At 57.4% G+C, this 20860-nt stretch overlaps 2 protein-coding genes across 9 annotated transcripts in view; one reads left to right on the forward strand and one right to left on the reverse strand.

The window, feature by feature from the left end:
- ATP2B3 (ATPase plasma membrane Ca2+ transporting 3) overlaps positions 1-3979 on the forward strand; it is a 43347-nt gene extending 39368 nt beyond the window's left edge. For 5 of the 7 annotated variants that reach the window (XM_032592203.1, XM_032592197.1, XM_032592199.1 and 2 more), the window contains one exon: positions 2412-3979. In XM_032592203.1, the coding sequence (XP_032448094.1) occupies positions 2412-2732 (321 nt within the window). In that variant the 3' untranslated portion in view covers positions 2733-3979. The remainder of the gene's footprint in view (positions 1-2411) is intronic. The other 2 variants (XM_032592201.1, XM_032592202.1) reach the window with 1 other exon arrangement.
- Positions 3980-9228: 5249 nt separating this feature from the next.
- CCNQ (cyclin Q) lies at positions 9229-20701 on the reverse strand. Of its 2 annotated transcripts, none has more exons than XM_030305560.1 (5): positions 20514-20701; positions 17309-17492; positions 15579-15711; positions 13084-13311; positions 9229-9778 (listed from the first exon to the last, which is right to left on the reverse strand). In XM_030305560.1, the coding sequence occupies exons 1-5, from the start codon at positions 20629-20631 to the stop codon at positions 9689-9691; spliced, it is 753 nt and encodes a 250-aa protein (XP_030161420.1). In that variant the 5' UTR covers positions 20632-20701; the 3' UTR covers positions 9229-9688. The 2 variants fall into 2 exon arrangements, with proteins under 2 accessions (XP_030161420.1, XP_030161421.1); XM_030305561.1 differs by having other exon boundaries at positions 9229-9718; positions 20514-20700.
- Positions 20702-20860: the final 159 nt, after the last annotated feature.

Genomic DNA, 20860 nt, shown 5'->3' on the forward strand with positions numbered 1-20860 from the left:
CCTCAATTTCTGTGTTAGCCCTTTCTCAGGAGCCAGTCTGGGGGAACTAAGGAACTGAGTGCAAATAGTTGGCCATCTGTAATCCAAAAGATGTGACTTCACCAAATTCGAAGAAAATCCTAACCAGACTTAAGATCTGGAGTTAGAAAATTCCAATTTTACAGAGCTCTTTGGCTGATTATTTTTGCACTCAAATGACTGAGATTCAACTGGTTTAAATTGATTTAAATTGTGCTTGGCCAAGCAGTGACAGTCCTGGGTTCCAGACGCTGGAGGGTTGAAGGAGACTCATTGTCAGCGGTGTGATTCGTGGTCTAAACTAGGGGGCAGCAAACTTCTCCTATATAGGACCTTAGAGTAATCATTTTTACTTTGCAAGCCAGGTCTCTGTCGCCACTACCCAAATCTGTCCTATGATCTCGAAGACCCCCACGAACCATGCAGAAATGAATGGGCGTAGTTGTGTGCCAGTAAAATTGTATTTATAAACCCAAGCCGAGGGCCAGGGTTAGCCCTTGGGCCCCAGCTTGCCGACACCTCGTCTAAGCCAAGAAAACCAAATCCTGGAACCTTTGACCTGGAAATGATGTTACAACCGATGTTGTGTCCAGCCACTCACATAGGAAGGAGCTGGCTTCCCCATCTCAGCACAAGGCCAGCTGGCTCAGGCGGGGCCCTGCAGAGGCCTTCCCTCTGCCCAACAGAGGTCGACTCTGGCTTCTAGAACCCAGAGGGAGCCCAGGGTGGGGGGCCAGGGAGGGAACAAAGAGAGGCAGCAGCTCTGTGAGGATATTTGAGCACGCATCTAAGTGCAGGTGGGACTGAAGAGACGACGGGGTAATTCTGGGAGCACGAGCCTGTAGGGGGTGGCTGAGCCCAGCTGGGGCCGAGGGCCACGGTAGCCAGGGATCAGGGCATTGTGGGATGTGCTTCCCTGCGGGGAGTTATGCTGATCTGAGGTCTGCAAATGCCAGTGGAGCAGCCAAGAACAAGGACAGGAGACGCACAGGCAGAAGTCCTTGAAGGGAAATGACCACCCCATCAGCCACAGGCCAGGAGGGTTGTAAGGAGGCTTGAGGAACCATCTCGGTGGGTCGGGGCCTCCCAGCAGGATAGGCTTGGTGGGTGCGAATTCAAAGCGGGGCCATTTTCAGTCTTGGATGCCTCCAGATGGGAGACCGGCAGGCTCTCGCGCCTGGAGCTCTGAGGAGACGCCGGGGCCACAGTCTCTGACTGTAGCCAGATGAGTCCCCGGCGAAGAGGTGGGCCTGGGCGTTTGAATAGAGGGGAGGAGGACCGGTGCCAGGCCGGGGCTCTCGGGCACCATGGGACAGAGGAAGGAGAAGTGGAGGAGACAGGGCCAGAGCAGTCAGGGAGGTAGGAGGAGGGTCACGCGGTGGCAGTGTCAGGGAAACCAGGAGGGCTTTCCAGGAAGCGGGGCGGTCAGCTGTGTTGAGTGGCCCCGAGATGGAGACACAAAAGTAGCCAGGAAGACTGATGGCCACGTGGGTCCGGGCACGGTTCGTGCTGGTTACAGTTCCGAGAGCTGGCGGGAGAGAGGAAGAGATCTATAGAGAAGCTGGGGAGGGTGACCCATTTGAGGAAGGCTGGCAATGTGACCACAGGCTGGGGACTTTCTCTTACCAGAAAGTTCTTGAGACTTTCTGGTAAGAGAAAGTGGGGAGTCCACTCTCTACCGTTCTCCCTTTTTCGAATCATCTTTTTGTTCTACCAAGTTGGAATTCAGATTTGGCAGAGGGCCCGGGGGCCACCTAAGCCAGTCCTGCCCGCTCCTGGAGCTGGGAAAGGGGGTTAACAGCTAAGAGTCCCAGGCATTTGCCACTCGTGAGTTCCAAAATATGTGCACAGGTCAGCCTAGAGAAAGCTACTGCCCTTTGTCCCGCATATGGATCAGTTGATGAGACATAGCCCCAAACCTGAACACCCTTACTGCAACCACACAGAGCTGCCTGTTGTTCCATTCCAATGGATGGCTATTTGTCAGCGGTGACCTTGTGCTATTGGTGTGGGTGGAATTTGCCAGCATTAGCCAGCCATTGACTATCTCCTTCCTTCCTTCCTTCCTTCCTTCCTTCCTTCCTTCCTTCCTTCCCTCCTTCCTTCCTTCCCTCCTTCCTTCCTTCCCTCCTTCCTTCCTCTCCTCCTTCCTTCCCTCCTTCTTTCCTCCTTTCTTCCCTGCTTCTTTCCCTCCTTCCCTCCCCCCTTCCCTCCCTCCTTCCCTCCCCCCTTCCCTCCCTCCTTCCTTCCCTCCTTCTTTCCCTCCTTCCTTCCTTCCCTCCCTCCTTCCTCCCCTCCTTCCTTCCTCCCCTCCTCCTTCCCTCCATCCTTTCTCCCTTCCCTGTCTTCCTGCTCCCCCCCTCGCGCCCCTGTCCTTGCACCTTCCACTCCAGATCCGGGTGGTGAAAGCGTTCCGTAGCTCGCTCTATGAAGGCCTGGAGAAACCGGAATCCAAGACCTCCATCCATAACTTCATGGCGACGCCCGAGTTTCTGATCAATGACTACACCCACAACATCCCACTCATCGATGACACGGACGTGGACGAGAACGAGGAGCGCCTGCGGGCCCCCCCGCCCCCGTCCCCCAACCAGAACAACAACGCCATAGACAGCGGCATCTACCTGACCACGCACGGCACCAAGTCAGCTACCTCGTCAGTGTTTTCTTCCAGACCTGGGAGCCCGCTCCACAGCGTGGAGACGTCCCTCTAGGGGACCCGCTCTCGGCACGCGCACACCACACGCACGCGCGCTCGGGCGGGATGGCGCAGGCCTGCAAGGAGGATGGTGCCCCGACGGCGCTTGCGGGAAGCCGATCCATCCAAGGCTTCCTACCCGGGACTGAAGACGAAGAGGGAGAAACTAGAGAGTGACAAGAGCTGTGTTTCCCTTTTTTCTATCGAAGCATTTTTTTTTTAACGGACACTACAGCTCCGCCAGACGGGTCGCTGTCTGGGCTGTGTGGTGGGGCAGGGGCCCGTTCACGTTCGCTGGGAGCTCGGCGGCACCCTAGGGAGAGCCCTGCAGGGCCTGGAAGGATGCCCAGCCCGGACCGCCCACCGCCGGGAGCTGCCTGCGGGTGTACCAGCGCCACCAAGCGCCCGTTCCCCGGGACACATGTGCAGTCCGTATGTGTGTGCGTGTGCATAGATACGAGCGTGCGTATAGACATATACGTACCTATATGACCAGATGCATATTTAAAGAATAAGGAGCTATTTATCAGCATGAATTTCCATTCCTCTTATCGGGTGTTTTCATTTTGAAATCTCATTATTTATTGTGGCAGGTTTTTTTTCAGGGAACTAGACTGCAAGAATATCTTTTTGGTGGCTTGCCCCCCCCTCGCTGCCCCCCACTTTCCACCCAGCCTCCGTTCTCCATCCCAGCCCTTCCTCCCCGCACAGTTCCCGAGGATGTTGCACTTTGAGACCCCTGCCTATAGAGGAAAACAAAACAAAACAAAACCCTTGCAATGGAATTTTTTATTTAAAAGGAAAATACCAAAGTATTGATGAGAAAGATCCCCTCCAGGGGCTGGAAAGGGGACTTTTGCTTTCGGTTTCGACTGGTTTCAACTCCAAGTCCTGGATTCTGGCTGGTGGGCTTTCTGTGTCCGCACCCCTACGTCAACAGCACGAAGCACCACCCCCTGCCTCGCTGATGCCTTGGGAGAACCCAGAATTCCTGGAGCAGCCCCAGGAGAGCCAGGGCCAGAGGTGGGGGGTGGGGCGAGCAGCAAGAGTGAGGCAAAAAGCGGCAGAGGAAGAGGTACCATCAAAACCCAAGAGGAGCTGAAATGACCGCAACCGAGAAGTTGTACCGAGGTGTCTGTCGAGTGGCTGGAGCAAGTTCTCGGTCATCGCCCGCCAAAGCACTCTTCCGACCCGGATCTTCTCCTTCAAGGACAACTGTGACCCACAAAGGCAGCCACCTACAGTGACGTGGGGGAAGCAGATGTGGCAGCGAAGCCCCTGGGAGCAATGGCACCTCGTCGCTGTCGCTGCGATCACACCTGGCGCTCTCTCTCACGGGCGGGGAAGGCTGAGGAGGCCAGCCTCGCCATGCCGGCTGAGCACCCCGTCTGCACGTGGGAGAGCTGGGCCTGGGCTCCCCAGACGGTTCCCTCGGGAGCCTCTCCTTGCAGTGTGGGCACGCCTCGTGCCAAGCCTCAGTTTCCCCCCTGAACGCGCACTGACCAGAACAAGCAGAGGTCCCTTTACCTTCTGAGTTCACGTGTCTCGTGTTTTGCAGAGAGGCAGTTCGGGTGCGTGTGCCTACCACTTGGGCCTGGGCCTGAGCCGCCGAGGGCCAGCCGCGAGCGGAGGGAGGCGGGAAGGAATGGGAACCGCCGGTGTGGGTGGCTGGCAAGGCTGGCTCGCAGCACGCGCCCTGTCCTAGGCCCACGGGCAGGGGACTCGTCTCACCTCCACCCGCGTCCGTGAGCACCGAGGTCGCCATTCCCACCGCTAACAGGAATGCCGCGTCACCCCTGAGCGGGAGTAGTCAAATCTCGGGCAAAGGAATTTCGGTTAGAAAAGAAAATCCCACTGCAAATGCCAGCTACAGATAACTTAAAGCCATCCCTTTATTCCAAAGGGCACATTGAGAATGTTACCCATTTGTAAATTGTTCCCTAATGTCCTTGTTTAACCGACAACAAAAAAAGGGCAACTCAATCTGTTGAGGGTCTGTGTGTTCTGAAACTAGAAATAAAATTGGAAATCTTTTCATTCTCTGTTATAGACACATCAGTAGAACTAATGGTCACTATAGAGTCCAAAAAACCCTCACTGCTGCTGTACAAAGTTGCCTACGGTACGTGTCGATTGTTCAGTCCCCAGGTTGCCTTTCCCCGGGTGTGGGGTTCAGAAAAGGGGCGCCGTGACCTCGGGGTGTTGCTCTGCTTTCTGTACGGTCTTCAGGCCGAGGCACCTGTCTCATCAGGAAGCCCGTCTCTGTAAAGCGTATTATATGGAATGGCTTGGTCAACTGTGTTCAGTTATTAAATACGTTTTCCATTTTTATCTGCCTGTTATAAAGATGAACGAAAATTATCTTAACGAGGAAGACCAGATGCATCATAACTTAAAGTCTGTAGTTGAATTTCCTAATTTAAAGAATAGTCCGAAATTTCCATGTATTAAAAAAAAAAAAAATGAAAGCCTCCTACAGTCCCAGTCTGGGTAACGTGTGTAATTTGTTAGTTTTTCGGGAATTGGCATCCGGAATGAAAAGGAGGAGTCCGCATCCACTTCGCCAGGCCAAGATGAGCTCCAGGGGAGGCAGAGCACCCCCCCCCCACCAGGTGTGCGGCCACCTCCCCAATCCTTCAGGGAGGCAGCAAGGGCTCGCCTGCCCCATGGGGTCAGAGGCGCTCCCAGGGGAGGTCTGCGTGGTGACCCTCTGACTGTCTTGACCTAGAGGGGCGTGGCCTGGACGTCCAGGCCGGCGTCCTCAAAGGAAGGCGAGGGCTGGGAACACCAACCCAAACGGGAGAGCCTGGGACACACGCGGACTCCGTCTTTTTTCTTTTTTTCTTACGGCAAAATACATACCACGTAAAAGTCGCCATCCTAACCGTTTTTAGGCAAACAGTTCAGTGGCATAGAGTACTTGCACACCGCTGTGCAGTCATCCCCACCGTCCGTCTCTAGAACATCTTCATCTCCCCAAACTGAATTCTGTTCCCATTAGACACTAACTCCCCACCCCGCTCCCACAGCCCCTGCTACCCACCATCTTTTCTGTGTCTGTGAATGTGAGTTCACATCTGCGTGAGGCTTAGAGTTACTCGAAGCAACTCGCAGAACTGGAATCCTACAATTTCTGTGGGCGACAGGCTCATTTCGAGCAGCACAGGGTCCCCAGGGTTCGTGCGTGTTGTAGCCTGTGTCAGAATTTCCTTCCTTTCTGAAGCCAGGTAACATTCCATCGAACGCGTAGACCGTAGTTTCTTTATCCACTCATCCGTCAGTGGACACTCGAGTTGCTTTTACCTTTCGCCTGCTGTGAACCCAGGTGTGCAAACAACCCTGTGAGTCCCCGCTTTCGATCCTCTTGGGGCTACACCCAAAAGTGGGATGGTTGGGTCATATGGTAACGCTGTGTGTCATTTTTTGAGGACCCCTCCCCCACCAGCAGTGCACATGGGTTCCAATCACAGACTTCCTCTTTAATCCAAAGCCATGGAAAGAAAACCCATTATTTTACTCCTTCCCTTGCTCCGTGGGTCATTCCCCCATCTGTCCCTTTGCTCACTACGTGTCTTTGAACACCTGTTGGGAAGACGTCTGTGCCCCGTGACCCACCCCTCCGCTCTGCCAGCAGAGCCACGAAGGCAGCTCGGGTCTAAAACTTGCCACGTCTCCTCTCCCTGTGCTTCTATTTCTCCACTCCACACATCACCCTTTTAAACTTGGCAATGCCGGCGGGTGCATTTTCCAGGGAAGCTGCCAACAAAGGACAAAAATGACTTCTAAGTTCCCTCCCAACCACCAGAGCCCACACTTCTAAAAAAGGCAAAGAGACAAACACCAGAAAACAGCAGAAAAACAAATAGCGGAGAGCCCTTGCTTCACTGATGTGGGAGTCCATCTGGAACCACAAGGCGAAGTGAGGCTAGCTTGGGCCAAGTGCCTTATCGTGAGAGCTGGCACCTCACGGACAGATGTTGCGCTGCCCCAAAACCGTTCGTTTCTGTCCGTGGAGACTCTTGCCCAGTCCTGCCATCAAATATGGCCCAGGTTCCCGTGGAAAAGAATCGGTAGCCAGCCGTCCCTCCACAAAGCCGCCCCCGTTTCCCCACCCAGCCAGAGGTCAGAGAGCAAGGTGTCGGCAGGGCGGCGCTCCCTCCGAAGGTTCTAGGGGGAGGCTCCGTCCTCGCCTCTTCCAGCCTCTGGTGTTGCTGGCAGTGCGTGGCCTTCCTTGGCCAGTAGGCACAGCACTGCGGTCTCTGTTGTCACATGGCCTGCCCCCTGCTCGTGTCTGTCACCGTGTCTGCTCTCAGCTTCTTGTAAGGATACCAGTCCCGTGGGATTCAGGCCCACCCTACTCCCGCAGGATCTCATCTGACACTGACAAAGACCCTATTTCCAAATAAGGACCGGTCCTCACGTTCCAGGGGTTAGGACGTAAACACATCTTTTGGGGGACACCATTCACGCAACCACAGCTGGAAAAGAAGGGACAGGCCAAGTCCCTCACAGGACCTGGATTGCCCCCCTCCTCCCACTGGTTTGACAGGCCAAGCAAGGCTCAGCCGTTTATCACGTTACAGTAATTAAGACATGCTGGGGCGGGGGGCGCTTGGGGGGCTCAGCCGATTTAAGCATCTCACTCTTGATGTCAGCTCAGGTCTTGATCTCGGGGTCCTGAGTTCGAGTCCTCCACTGGGCTTAAAATAAAAGACATGCTCTGGACTAAAAAGCTCCTGGAAGTTTTGGGTTCTGGAAAATCTCTCAACCCCTTATTGCTGATCAATCCCTTTCCTTCATCAGGAAAACACAGACGCCCCCTGAGTGATGAGCACGGACAGCACAGGCCCCGAGGCCAGCACACAAGCCAGCAAGTGCCAGGGCAGCGTGATAGGCACACACGCGGGTCCAGGAATTTTCAAGTAGTAAGCAGCAATCGCCGATCATCTGGGCCAACCTGCTCAATTTACAAGGTGGGAAACTGAGTCCCACAGACGGGAACTTGCTGGCTATGCAAGCATCGTAAAAGGAAACCTAGAGCTACAAACTGTCCAGAAAGCCCGCCATTAGCCACAGCAGACCGGAGCCGACGGAGCCACGCTCTCCCCGTTCGGCATAGCGGCTCCCAGCCAGGGCTGGGGATGTTCACCAAATCCCTACAGAGCTTTATCCAACTATCCTCCCTTCTTTCTGGTAAGTCCTGGGGCCGAGGGTGGGGAGGAAACAGAGTGGAACAGGTGCAGATGGAGAGAGCTCTCTTAGACGTACCGTCCCCTCCACCTGGCCCTCCCATCCAGAGCAGGGGGTTCTGGTCTCTGAGAAACTGACCTCACATCGATTGTGGGGGAGCCAGCTGCCTCGCTGGAGTCTAAACTCTGAGGTCCAAAGATTTCCAAAGCCATCGAAGCTTCTCTAAGTGCCAGTGATCTTGTCAGGGGAGAGAAGACAGAGAACCCGCCAGTGAAACACCCATCACCTAGTTCCATTCCAATCAACAGTAAGTGCTGGCCAAGGGCAGTGCCCGGTCAATGCAAGACAGGCAAGACTGGGATACGGCGGGGAGGGGGTCCTGGGCCCAGCCTGTGGGGGGGGAAGGACTCGAGAGAGACAAGGTGCTTTTTAAATAGCAGAAGACAGAAAGGACCAGTGAGAGAGCCAAAGCTGCCCACAGAGGCCTGCCGCTGGCCCCTCGCCACCCACCCCCCCCCACCCCGTGCTCAGAGCGCCAGCCCCATGCCCTGAGCCTGGGCACCAACCCTGTCCTCGGAGAGCTCCCAGGTGAGCTGGGTGGACACACACGGAAACGTGGTGGAAACGTGGACATTTACTCCGATCCCTCATCCTGAAGACAAATAACACAGCTGCTTAGTAAACTCACACAAGCCTCGCTGCCTGACTTGTCACCGGTGTGTGAGCCCTCCCTGTCTCCTCCACCGGAGACAAGCGCTCGGAGGCACCCTGGCCGACCCCAGGCATCGCAGCGGGTTCCCACACCTGTGGGCGCCGGAGGGCGTGGCAGCCAGTCCCCAGAGCCCATGCTCCGCTGGCCCTCACACCATCATGTGTTGAAGGACGGCCCCACCAATGTGTGTCGAGCCCAATGCGCATCCCCACGGAGAACAACCTAGGCTGCTCTGTTTCTCTGGGCGGCCCAAAGCAGTTCTTCTGGAAAAAGGGCCTTCTGGGTGGGTCAGGAGGGAGCCATGGCTCTGAGATTCTCTAGACTCTCCCAAAGTAAGCCTCGCTCGCTGAGCGGGACTGCCAGGCTCTGCGAATGTTCCAGTGGAGGAGCGAGGACACGTGGACTCCCTCAGGGCACGCCACCGTGACGTGAGCACACGCTGGGCCATCACGCCGTCAGAAAGCGATGGATACCCCTGCCCCCAAGAACACCGCAGGTGCACGAGGGGCAGTTCCGCCCGGAGAGAGCATTTTAGGGGAAACTGAGGCTGGGTGGCACCCATCAAAAGCCCAGAGCAGCACAGGCCATAGGGCAATGACAGGACATCACATTTGACTTGTATCATCTTTTATTATACAAAATAGAATTCCATCTATGTCACACATTCATCCTTTCTATAAATCTGGCTTTTAAAAAATCCCCAAGGGTGCAGTCTCATCTGTTCTCTGATTTTTCCTTCCAATGATGTCACAGCTCAACTGCATTTGGTGCCCTCTCAAAGGACAAAAGCAGACAGGGACGCCTTGCGGGCCCTTCCCCTGGCCCGCCCCGGCCTGCCCGCAGGACGTATGGCTCCCGTCACCGTCTGGACCACAGCTGCTAGGGACAGTCAAAGCATGAGAATCAAAGTGGCAGCATATGTCATCGCCTTCACCAGCCTGTCTCCAGAAGCACAAAACCAGTCCTCGCAGCTGGTCCTCTGGGGACCAGCTGTCACGGCGATGTGGTGGCGCTGTCCCCAGGCGGCCGAGCATCCCGGGCTTCTCTTTGGGCAGGCCTGGACCAGGGCCTTAGGGGATCTCTGTGTCCATGGTATAAATCTGAATGAGATCAGACACAATGTTATCAATGATTGGCTTGGTAAGGTCGTCACTAAACACCTAGAAAGGAGAAGGAAAACAGGTTCTGATTAGACTCCCTCTGCATCAGACAAGGCACCCTCCAGTAAGCGCGGAATCACACTGCATAGGGGAGATAGCCCGGGGACTTGGCTATCACAAATAATGGTGGCTCTCTGCAAAGCCAGTTTACTTCCAGCCTGCCAAGGCTGATCACAAAGCAGAGAACATTCCAGATGGAAGAGGCCTTGGTGATCACCCAGCCCAGATGGCACAGGGAGTTGGTGACCGAGCTGGGCCAGGAGTCCATTTCCAGGGGTTAGCAGGCCAGAGCACCTGGGCCAAACGTCCTCCTGACCGTGAGCGAGAGCTCATCAAAGTGTAAAGTGAATCCCCAAGCACCCAAACTACGAGGAGTGTGCAGCTCGGGGCTAACCCTGCATGTTCCCAAGGAAGTTCTGGCCCTTGCCCAGCCCCTGGGAAAGGACCTCTAGGCCCCTGGCACGTCCTGCCTGATGAGAGGGTCTCGGATTCCCTGAGGGCCCTGCCAGGCCGTCTGCGCCGACAGCGTGATTCCTGGTGGGGCCCCGGCTTCACGTCTGCGGGGCAGAGACTGAGGACCTGAGGTCAGCCACGCGGGCGCCCCGGGCCCACAGGACCGACCCCCACTGAAGTCCCCGGACGCCGGCGCTCAGGGAAGCTTCCCCGGCGGCGGCATCCTGCGCGCGTCGTCACGCGTCACCGCGGGTCGGACCGCACTGCCCCACGACCCCCCTGGCCAGGGACCCGGAAGCCCGCCCCCGGTCTGTCCCGGACCCCGCCCTATGCCCCTTTGGTCCTTGCTGACTCCCCCCTGTGTCCTCTCACTGTAAGCAGCCATTGTAACGGCCGTAACCACGAGTAGGACGGCTCTGCTGAGTTCCGTGGCCCTCCTAGCGCAGCACCGAGCCCGAGGGTGCTCTCGGGGACCCGTGATGACATGGAAAGTAAAAGGCAAAACAAGGAGATCTTGGTTTGATGCTGTGGCCCACCTTGGGCCCAGGGCTTGCTGCTTGGGGAACCAATGTGCCAGGAGGGTTAAGATTTTGGGGCAAGCCAGGGCAAAAACTAGACCCGAGTCCACCCCCTCTACGGCCCCCACTACTGCAGGTAGGAAACAGTGACCTGAAAATCCCCCAAGCCCTGGCTCACGGAGATTGGCCATCTCACCCCAGACTCTGGGTAGAAAATCAATGCTTCAGAAACGTGTGTTCCTGGAGACCCCAAGCAGAGAAACACCATTAAAAAGTAGTCCAGGGCCAGAGGCTGGAAGCAGCCCAAGTGTCCATCCACGGAGGAACGCACAGACACAATGTGCTCGGTCCACAGCATGGAACAGAATTCAGCCTTAGCAAGGACAGAAATCCTGCACCTGCTACAACATGCTACGGCTTGAGAGGCACCGCCCCGTCCGCCCAGCGGCCCGACACGGCTTGGCACACAGGCCCGCCTCGCCACTGTCACACGCCAGTGCGGGCAGGCTGCTGGGGGAGAAGCACATCAGGCTCGACCGAGTGTCCCGACCCGCCCCCAGGAGACAAGTGACCACAGACAGGCGGTTACTGCAAGGAGGAAAAGCGTTTCCCAGCTCAGACTTCAGTGTCCCGGGGCCGGGCAGGCGGGGGCGTCATCCGGAGCCGCTTATCATTAGGCAACTGGTCCTTGCATGTCACGAGCCCCAAGGGCAGCTTCGGCTGCTCCTGGCACGTGTGGCCCAGAGCCAGCCAGAACAGGTAAAGAGCTGAGTGAACGGGGATGCGCCACCCCATCCTGCCCGGCACCTTTCGCTGGTGAGGGCCATGCACGGGAGCAGAGGCAGCAAGGTGGCACCCAGTGAAGTTCAGGAGCAAGCGAAAAGAAAGGAGAGAAGAAAGGAAGACACAAACAGAGGCGAGCGAGACGATGGGAAACAAGCGATGGCACCACAGGTCTAAGCAGCCCAGAGACGGGCTGCCGTGCCCACCAAACGTCCTGTGTGAGCGGGGCCAGGAAGTGGCAGCCCCTTGTGCTACCACCCGATTCCAACAGAGCAGGACACCACGGTCACATGATCTGGAAGCCCCCGAGAAGCCCCAGCATGGAGCAAGATGCCTCTTCAACCCCATGCTGCCAGAGGAGGCATGTCTCACCCGAGAGCGGGACGACACATGCGTGTGTTCAAGGGTGCACAAGCACCTACTATGTGCCAGTGTGCTCAAGGGTGCACGAGCACCTGCTATGTGCCAGCTCTAGGCCCTGGTCATAGGGCGGCTGATAGAGCAGACAACATCCCTGACCTCCAGGCACTGACAGTGCGATTGGGTGGGGGGTGGGCAGTTCCACAGGCAATAAAGGACATAGAACAAAAAGCAGGAAAAGCTGGGTGTCCGGGGAGGGCAAGCAGGCTGGGGGAGGAGCATCAGGAAAGGAGAGACATCATCGGAGCCAAGAGCGGCAGGAAGGGAGGGGCAGCCAGGAGCACACGCGGGAAGGCACCCAGGTGGCACCCTCTGTTCATGAAACAGATGACACATTTTAGATTTCTGGCCACTGGGGGTGTTGCAGGGGACGAAACCTTCAGTCATCGAAAATACTGCTTGCAGAGGACCTCCCACAGGGCAAGGCCACACAACGAGGGGTTATGACAAAGGAGCAGCAAGCTTCAAGTATGGGAAAGGACAAACCGCAAATGATCTCCAAACTCCAAAGTCGATAGGGCTGCAGAAGTCCTTGAGGGCAGCGGCCCTTCCCACAGACTCGCCCTGTACAAACAGCACTGTGCATTCGGCAGGTCTGGGGGAGGCCAACGAATCTTCCAGGCACCAGGCTCCTTATCCGCCCTCTAGCCACCCACCCCGCCCTCCACCCGTCTGTCATCTATCTACCTGTCTGTCATCAGTCCATCCTCTCAGAGGACCCCCTATAACTTCTCCTGATGCGAATCCACGCACATTAAGCCCTGATCTACGGTAAGCTCCCACTCGGTCCAATAAAAGTGCTCGGTTGAGCAAAGTGGCTGTCAAGTGGCGGCCATCCCCACCCCGGGACACTTGGTGATGTCCGGAGACACTTCTGGTCGCCATGACCGAGGCAGGGGATGCTCCCGGCACCTACAGAGAGCGATCTAGCCCCCAACGTCCACAGGGCCAAGGCGGAGAGCCCCTCCTGCCTTAGACTACCGTGACGGGCGACGTTCGAGCTTCAATGTCCCGCAGTGGCACGCGTCTCCCTTCACGGATAATCACTACAAGCAGACACAGGCACCCGGGTACCGGCACTCCTGAAAGTCCTCAGGCGAAGGAAAGCAGAACACTCAGCAGTCACCTCACCTGCCACCACGGCTTCTCGGCCTCGGCCTCGGCGGGCACCTCGACCCCGTAGGCCTGCAGGGCCAGGTGGAGCACTGCCACGGCTATGTGCTGAGCCCGGAACCGGAGGCACAGCCCCCCATGGTAGCTGTCCCGCAGCAGGGCCCAGGCAGTGACGGAAATGGGGGTCCGCTGCCAGCTGTAACGATTCAGCCAGTTCTTGAGGGAAACCAGGTAGTGGAGCAGGTACTGCAAAGACACACCAGTCAGCCGGTTGGCCTTCAGGGCTCCAGTCCCTAGCCGCCTGACTCCCCACTGCGAGGCGCTGTGGCCCCTGCGTCCACCCGCCACTCTCTGCTCAAGCCCTCCAACGGCTCCCTGCGTCACTTAGGAAAAAGCCCCGCTGGGGGTGCCTGGATGGCTCAGTCAGCTGAGCGTGTGACTTTTGATCTCAGCTCAGGTCTTGACTTCAGGGTTGTGAGTTCGAGCCCCATGTGGGGCTCCACACTGGGCGTGAAGCCCACTTCAAAAAAAAAAAAAGAATGAAAAAAACCCCAGTATCTTCCACTGGCCCCCAAGCCCTGCCAGCCCTGCCCTGCCCCACCCCCTACCATGTGGGAACAGGCCAAGCACGGTTCCCTCATAGCCTGGTCATTTCCTGCTCCCTCTGCCTGAAATCATCTCTCCCCACTGAGCCAGTCCCCGTGTGCCCACCCACCGTCAACTGGCGGCCCCGGTCCCGGAACCCGCCTGGGCCGCTCTCGATGGCCACCCCGGCCACAGTGCATCTCCATCACGGGGCCCCGCTCTCGTCATCGTCAGAGGTCATTCGGCACATCCCCCTGCCCAACTCCACACCGGCGCCAGAAATAGCGCCCTCGTCTTCCGGTCCGAACATCGTGCCAGCCTGTGAGCCCAGCCTGAGACCGGGGACTGCCCAGAGACAGGACGCCTGCTTTCAGGGGGACTAAAACTGGTGACTGTGTGTCCCGGTAGTGCTGCCCTTGGCTGTAAACTCTCAACGACCTGTCGGCCCCGCTGCCTGTCAGCTCTCGCTTCGGGAAGACAGCCGCTTTGCTTGAACCTCCTAGTCCACAGGCGTGAACACACAGGCGTGGGACTCTTGCACGCCATGGGACAGGGGGCTCAACTGCTGCCCTACACCCCGTCCCAACCCGACGGAAGGGGAAGGCCGCTAGGCCTAGGGTAACGCTGAGCCCCGCTCCCCTGCCCGACAACTCATGCCCCCCCCAGAGCCAGAGCGGCTGCTGCCTCTCCCGTGTATCATGCCACCAACTGAAAGCACGACTGTTTCAAAATCTCCACCAGGGGCTTCTGGGATTAGAAAGGCGGTTTGGAAAGGGGGGGGGCGGGGGGGGCGGAGATTACAAGAACCCCCGGGGTGATGGGGTGCTTTTGTATTTTAACTGCGCTGGCGAACAGACGAAGGCAGGAACGTGACGAAATGGTGCGGCACCGCGCAGTACAAGTAAGAAGCAACAACCCCGGGAACCCCTGGCTGTTGCAACGACTGCAGGGTCCCACAGTGTCTCTGTCCCAAGTAGGATTCTCTGTGTTACTTCCTCCGACTGCTTGTAAATCTACAATTACCTCAATACAAATTTCAGTTGGGTTATTTATTTATTTTTTTAACGTGCATCTAGTTTTGAGAGAGAGAGACGGAGCATGAGTGGGGGAGAGACAGAGAGAGGGAGAGACGGAATCGGAAGCAGGCTCCAGGCTCTGTGCTGACAACACAGAGCCCGACGCGGGACTCGAACTCACGAACCGCAAGATCATGACCTGAGCCGAAGTCAGAAGCTTAACTGACTGAGCCACCCGGGCGCCCCGATAAAAATTTCAATCAGAAAAGAGGCAAAATTCTGGTCACGACACCCCCGTCCCAACCCCCCACTGCCCCACATGTGTCCCTGCAGGCCACCTTTCCAAGCTGCCCACATCGGGGCCTGGACCCCAAAGTATCACCACATCCAAGTACTCGAAGGGTGTCTCACAGTCCTGCTGGGCCTTGCCGGTTCCTAGCCGTTAAAAGTGTGTCACTCAACTCTGTGACTCAGCTCGTCTTGTGGGTTTGTAAGCACAGCTGAGCAGGATGTGAGCTCGGCAGCCGAGCAGCACCTCTCGGGGACAGGGCCTCGGGGAGATCACGAAAGCAGCCCCGTTTCCCCGTGGCCCACTGAGCATACCATCTATGTGAGTCACGGGGTCTGCCAGGGCTTTGGAGAATCACACGGATCTCGGCTTGTGGCCTTGGTCACGCAGGCAGAAAGGCAGACGCCGACATCGGAACTGCCTGAGAGAACCCCGAAAGCGGAACAAACGAGGCCACCCAGCCAGTCACCGTGTGCAGCCAGGGGCCCCCAGTTCCCAGCGGTGGCTCTGCTCTGCCTCGCACACCCGACATGTTCTTGAGGGTTCAATGGGTGCCGTCTCAGGACAAAAGAGAAAAATGAGCTTGTGCCTCCGGAGACAGTTGCCAATTCCCCAGCATGTACCTTGTGTGGGTGCTGGAAGGAGACTTGGAAACGCAGGACTCTCAGCATGAGGAGTTCACACTGCACTATACTGTCCCGCAGGGCCCAGAAGCGGGAGTCCAGCTCCAAGGGTTCACTGCCCGGGTGAAAGTACCTGCACAGAGAGACAGCAACACTTATGGCAGCCAGGGAAGTTTCCGTGAGGAGCCCCTCGAGTCAGGTGACATCCAGATACACACTGCAGCGTTCTTCGGCCCAGCCTACTTACGTTTTGCTTTTGTTTTGTTTTCTTGAGTAAGAGATAGAGAGCGCGCGAGTGGGAGAGGGGCAGAGAGAGAGGGAGACGCAGAATCCGAAGCGGGCTCCAGGCTTCGAGCTGTCGGCACACAGCCTGCTGTGGGGCTCCAACCCACGATCCGTGAGATCGTGTCCTGAGCGCAAGCCGGACGCTTAACCGACTGAGCCACCCAGGCGCCCCTCCTACTTACGTTTTTACACGTCATCCTTCATTTATACGTCTAGGATACGGTATCAGAACAGTAACCAGCAGACAAAAAGCAGCCTGCTTCTGGCTTTAGCCCTGACGGGCTGTACCAATCCCTCGGCAAGAGGTCAAGTGTAAAGATGACCTCTCTGCACCTGCTCCGGAGGGACCGGAAGCTCTTACTCTGGGCCCAAGGAAGGCATGTAAACATATCATGGGGCTGCTGCGTGCAGAAGACTCCATGTATTTCAGCTGTTTGTTTCCCGGACCCTACTGTCCTTGTTGGCACCATATACATCCACGACAGTCCCAGCTACGCAGGATCACCAACATGTACATATTCCCACTCAAGGGACCAAAATTCTCTGCCGACGATTCAGCCTCCCTAGCTCTTCACTCACGGTCCAACCTCCCCACAGAACACCCCCCGCCCCCACCGGGTGCCATGTCTAATTAGCGATCCACACAATGTCCCCTCTGCCAGTCCTCCCTGCTGGGGACCTGGCAATTACAGGTGGACTCTGGCGGCCCTCCCTTGGTTCCCTCGCCTGTTCTGCTCTTCGTCTTGAACGGTACGCTGTGAGCCTGTCGTGCTTGGGGGGTAAGGAGTGCTTTTTCTGTTCCCTGTTTATTAAAAGAGAAGCAGCAGAAAACAGTTTTCTTTTCTAATCATGAGTTTATAGAAAGGTTATGCCATGCTGCTATCAGTAACTCTCCATAAATTGCTTCCTCCCGGGCCCCCTGGGTCTCCGTGCGGCCCGGCTGGCCGGACCCCCACGTCCTTCTGCGATAGGAACAGGGCTACTTGCACCCCGAGGTGCCGCCCACAGAGCACCGCGCCCACATGGGGACAAGAGATGCTTGCCAGCAACTCTGACTCCGTTTCTCACACCATCTCAATAAAGGAATTGCCCGACTCAGTCCACACAACACAACTGGTTTGATCCATCCTGTCCAAAAGTCCAGGTGAATCCTCTTTGATACATCTCTCCAAGATCCCCGTGCTCTAGGCATGTCCCCCAGCCCATGACGCCGGGGCCTCTGCCGTACCCAAGTCCTCCGCACTCCTTTGGCCTGTGACGCCTCCCTTCATCTGGCCTCGCTTTCTCTCCCACTGACCCCCATGGCTTTCTGACGGGCTCATTCCTGCCTCTGCTGCTAGTGCTTCTTGCCCCGGTTCGAGACCACCCTCCCCCCCGCCGGCCGGGGCTTCCTTCTGAGCTCGACAGCTGGCACCTCTCAAATGCCTGCGCCCGGGAGCCATTACCTGTTGGACACGTTGATGATGTCACGAGTGCGCAGGTGCTGTTCCTCCACTTTGCCGGCCAAGTAAAGGGCAGACATGGCGACCAAGTAGGGGTCATAGGCGTCCAGGTTGATCTCGCAGAAGAACTTATGGTAAATGGTGCAAGCAGTGGCAACGGCAATGGACTGCATCCCTAGCTTGACACCTACCGAGGGAAAGCAGGCAGGAGAGGAGTCAGATCCAGCGCCCGCCCTGGGCCGAAGTGAGCGGGGAGGCACGGGGTCGGCCCGGAGGGTGTACGCCCCTCGCTCAGACAAGCCCCAGGCCCTGGAGCCCAGCTGGCTGTGGCTGCTGGGTCTTCCGCTGGGTCCTCGACCCGAGGGGTTCTGAGCCAGGCTTCTCAGATTCTAATGGGCTAACAAGCCCCTGGGGGGTGGGGGGAGTGCTCAAATGCAGACCCCACACTTCCACCAAGCCTCCCTCACCACCACCACCACCACCGAGACACCCAAGCTACGGAACTGAAGACCATATAAGGACAAGCAAGGCTTCAGACTAGTCCTCGCTTAGCACTTGGGCCTATCAGCTTCCGCACAACATCGCCAGCATCGCGGCCGGGACCACACCGGGCCGTGTGTCCGCTGCTACCTTAGCAAGCATTTAACTAGAGGTCACCCCCACGACGCACCCAACAAAAATCCTGCCGAGATGACAGCAGGTGAAAAAGGCCTCTACCACAAAGTCCCAGTGTTGCCACTAAAGATTTTACTCAGCCCTGGTTTCCTTGTCTGAAAGTGAAAAAAGGTGAAAAGCCAGCAGGGTCGTTGCCAAAGGCAATTGCGGGCAGAGCAGGGAAAATAGCAACACCTGTGACCTCAGACAGCACCCCCCCCCCCGGGGAAGGACAGTGACACCCTGAAAAGGGAACGGAACTCCAACACCGGAACACGTGCTGGTTTGATTTGGGGGTTAAAGCCCAGCTCCCACCCCGCCTCTGGGCGGCTCCTAAGGTAACCACTGCACTGGGTCCCAGAACCAATGATATAAATTCGCCATGAGCAAGGTTAAGAAGAGAAGGTTAGGGGCGCCTGGATGGCTCAGTCGGTTGCGCGTCCAACTTTGGCTCAGGTCACGATCTCGCGGTTTGTGAGTTTGAGCCCCATGTCGGGCTCTGTGCTGGCCGCTCAGAGCATGGAGCCTGCTTCGGATTCTGATTCTGGGTCTCCGGCTCTCTCTGCCCCTCCCCCATTTGTGCTCTGTCTCTATCAAAAATAAATAAAATGTAAAAAAAAAATTTTTTTTTAAGAAGAGAAGGTTAAGTGACTCCCAATAGACTGAATGAAGGTGGCAATCACGTGCAATATCGGCCAAGGTGTAGGAGTTTCCTGGGGCTACTGCAACCAATGACCACAAAGTCAGTGGCTTCAAACATTGTTTCTCTCTCACTGGGTGTGGTGAGAAGTCTGAAATGAGTCTTAGACGGCTAAATTGCAGGTGTCAGCAGGGCGGGTTCCTTCTAGAGCCTGCAGGAGACAATGTTTCCTTGCCGTTTCCACCTTCTAGACGTGTCTGCAATCTTCTATGCTCCCATCGTTACATGGACTTCTCGGCCTGTCACTTTGGCCTCTCTCGTTAAGGATGTGACAGGTGTGGGGCGCCTGGGTGGCTCAGTCGGTTAAGCGGCTGACTTCGGCTCAGGTCATGATTTCGCGGTCCGTGAGTTCGAGCCCGGCATCGGGCTCTGTGCTGACCGCTCAGAGCCTGGAGCCTGTTTCGGATTCTGTGTCTCCCTCTGTCTCAGACCCTCCCCCGTTCATGCTCTGTCTCTCTGTCTCAAAAATAAATAAACGTTAAAAATAAAAAAATTTAAAAAAAAGGATGTGACAGGTGTGATTATCCCGGGCCTAGTGAATAATCTAGGATAGTTGCCCCATATCAAGATGCTTAATCCCACCTCCAAATGTCCTTTGCTACCTGAGGTAACAGTCACAGGTCCTGTGGATTAGGACGGGGACATCTTTGCAGGACTAGTATTTAGCGTCACACAGAGGGCTAGGGCATGTGCAACACATTGTATAAAGAAGTCCTTTAAGAGTGGTACCTCGAAGAGCTCTTAGCAGTTCAAGATTTGAATTTCAGTTACATAGACAGTTCCTGCAGGGGACCCCTCGCTCCTAGAGGTGTCAGATAAGGTGGTATCACTGCACATGACCCTCCAAGTCTTGTTCTAATTTTTACATTTTTAAAAATGTTTTCAACGTTTATTTATTATTAAGAGACAGAGCGTGAACAGGGGAGGGGCAGAGAGAGAGGGAGACACCGAATCCGAAGCAGGCTCCAGGCTCCAGGCTCCGAGCTGTCGGCACAGAGCCGGACGCGGGGCTCGAACTTTGGAAGTGTGAGACCATGGCCTGAGCTGAAGTCGGATGCTTAACCGACCAAGTCACCCAGGCGCCCCCCTCCTCGTCTTGTTTTCTGTGGCAAATGCTCAAAGCACCGCCCGCTTCCCTGGTGTCCATGGCCCGTCTTCCTCGAAATGAAATGTACAGATCACTGGGCTTAACTGTCCTGCATCATTTCCCCGGCTCTGCTGACCTTGATTTGACGGCCGACTCCCCCAAACCCCTTTCCCGGCACAGTGCACACGAAGTAACAAAGATCGGAAATAAAGTGTGTGCCAGCCGAGCAAGATACTGTTGCCAGAGACGGAAACAATGTTTCCACAGGAACCTCCTTCCCTTCATTGTGTCGCCTTTAGGAGTAGCGGCGCCGACACCCGTGTGGACACCCTGGCGGGGCTCAACACGCCAGCCGCACCCTGGGTCCGCGGTGTGACGCGACCTCGGCGACAAGGGTCGTCAGGAGCGTCACCAAGGGCCGCGCCAAAAGCCTCCACGCGACCCAGCGCGCGGGCAGGCAGGCGTGCCCGAAGGCACGGTAGGCCACCCGGCCGCGGGCACCCCGACTCGGCCACCTCCTGGCTGGGGCCGGCCCCTTTCCACGTCCTCTCCTTGGGCCCCCGCGCCCGGGCGAGACACGGCCGTGACCGTGGCCGCCTCGCGGCTCAAAGCCTAGCACGCGGGGCGCGGACGCACCGGGGCCTGTGCCCCCGAGCCGGGCCTCTCCCCCCCGGGGCAGGCCGGCCGCGCCAGCCCCGCGTCGTGCGCGTCCCCTCTGCGCGCGGCGGCCTCCCGGGGCGCCAAGCCCGCCTCCCCGCCGCGGTTACCTGCCTCCATGATGAACCGCGTCACTCGGAAGTGCACCCTGGCCTCGGGCGCCGGCCGCCCCTCGGCACCCCGCGCCTTGTCCCCTGCTCCGCCACTGTCGGGGCCAAAGGCCTCCATGAGGCCCCGCCCCGCGGCCCCAGACCCCCCCGCCGTAAGGAGAAGGGGCCCGCGCGCGCGGCGGCCGGGTCCGGGGGGTCCTCGCGACCCGCGCGGCCGCCCCGTCCCGTCCCGTCCCGGCCACCCCGCCCCGGCCCGCCCCGGCCCGTCCCCCGAAAGCAACCCCCCCTCCCCCGGGGAGGGGGTGGAAATGACCGCCAGGCCGCGCGCAGGCGCGGGCGCAGGCGCA

This window comes from Lynx canadensis, chromosome X, assembly GCF_007474595.2.
Source record: "Lynx canadensis isolate LIC74 chromosome X, mLynCan4.pri.v2, whole genome shotgun sequence".
Taxonomy (NCBI): domain Eukaryota; kingdom Metazoa; phylum Chordata; class Mammalia; order Carnivora; family Felidae; genus Lynx; species Lynx canadensis.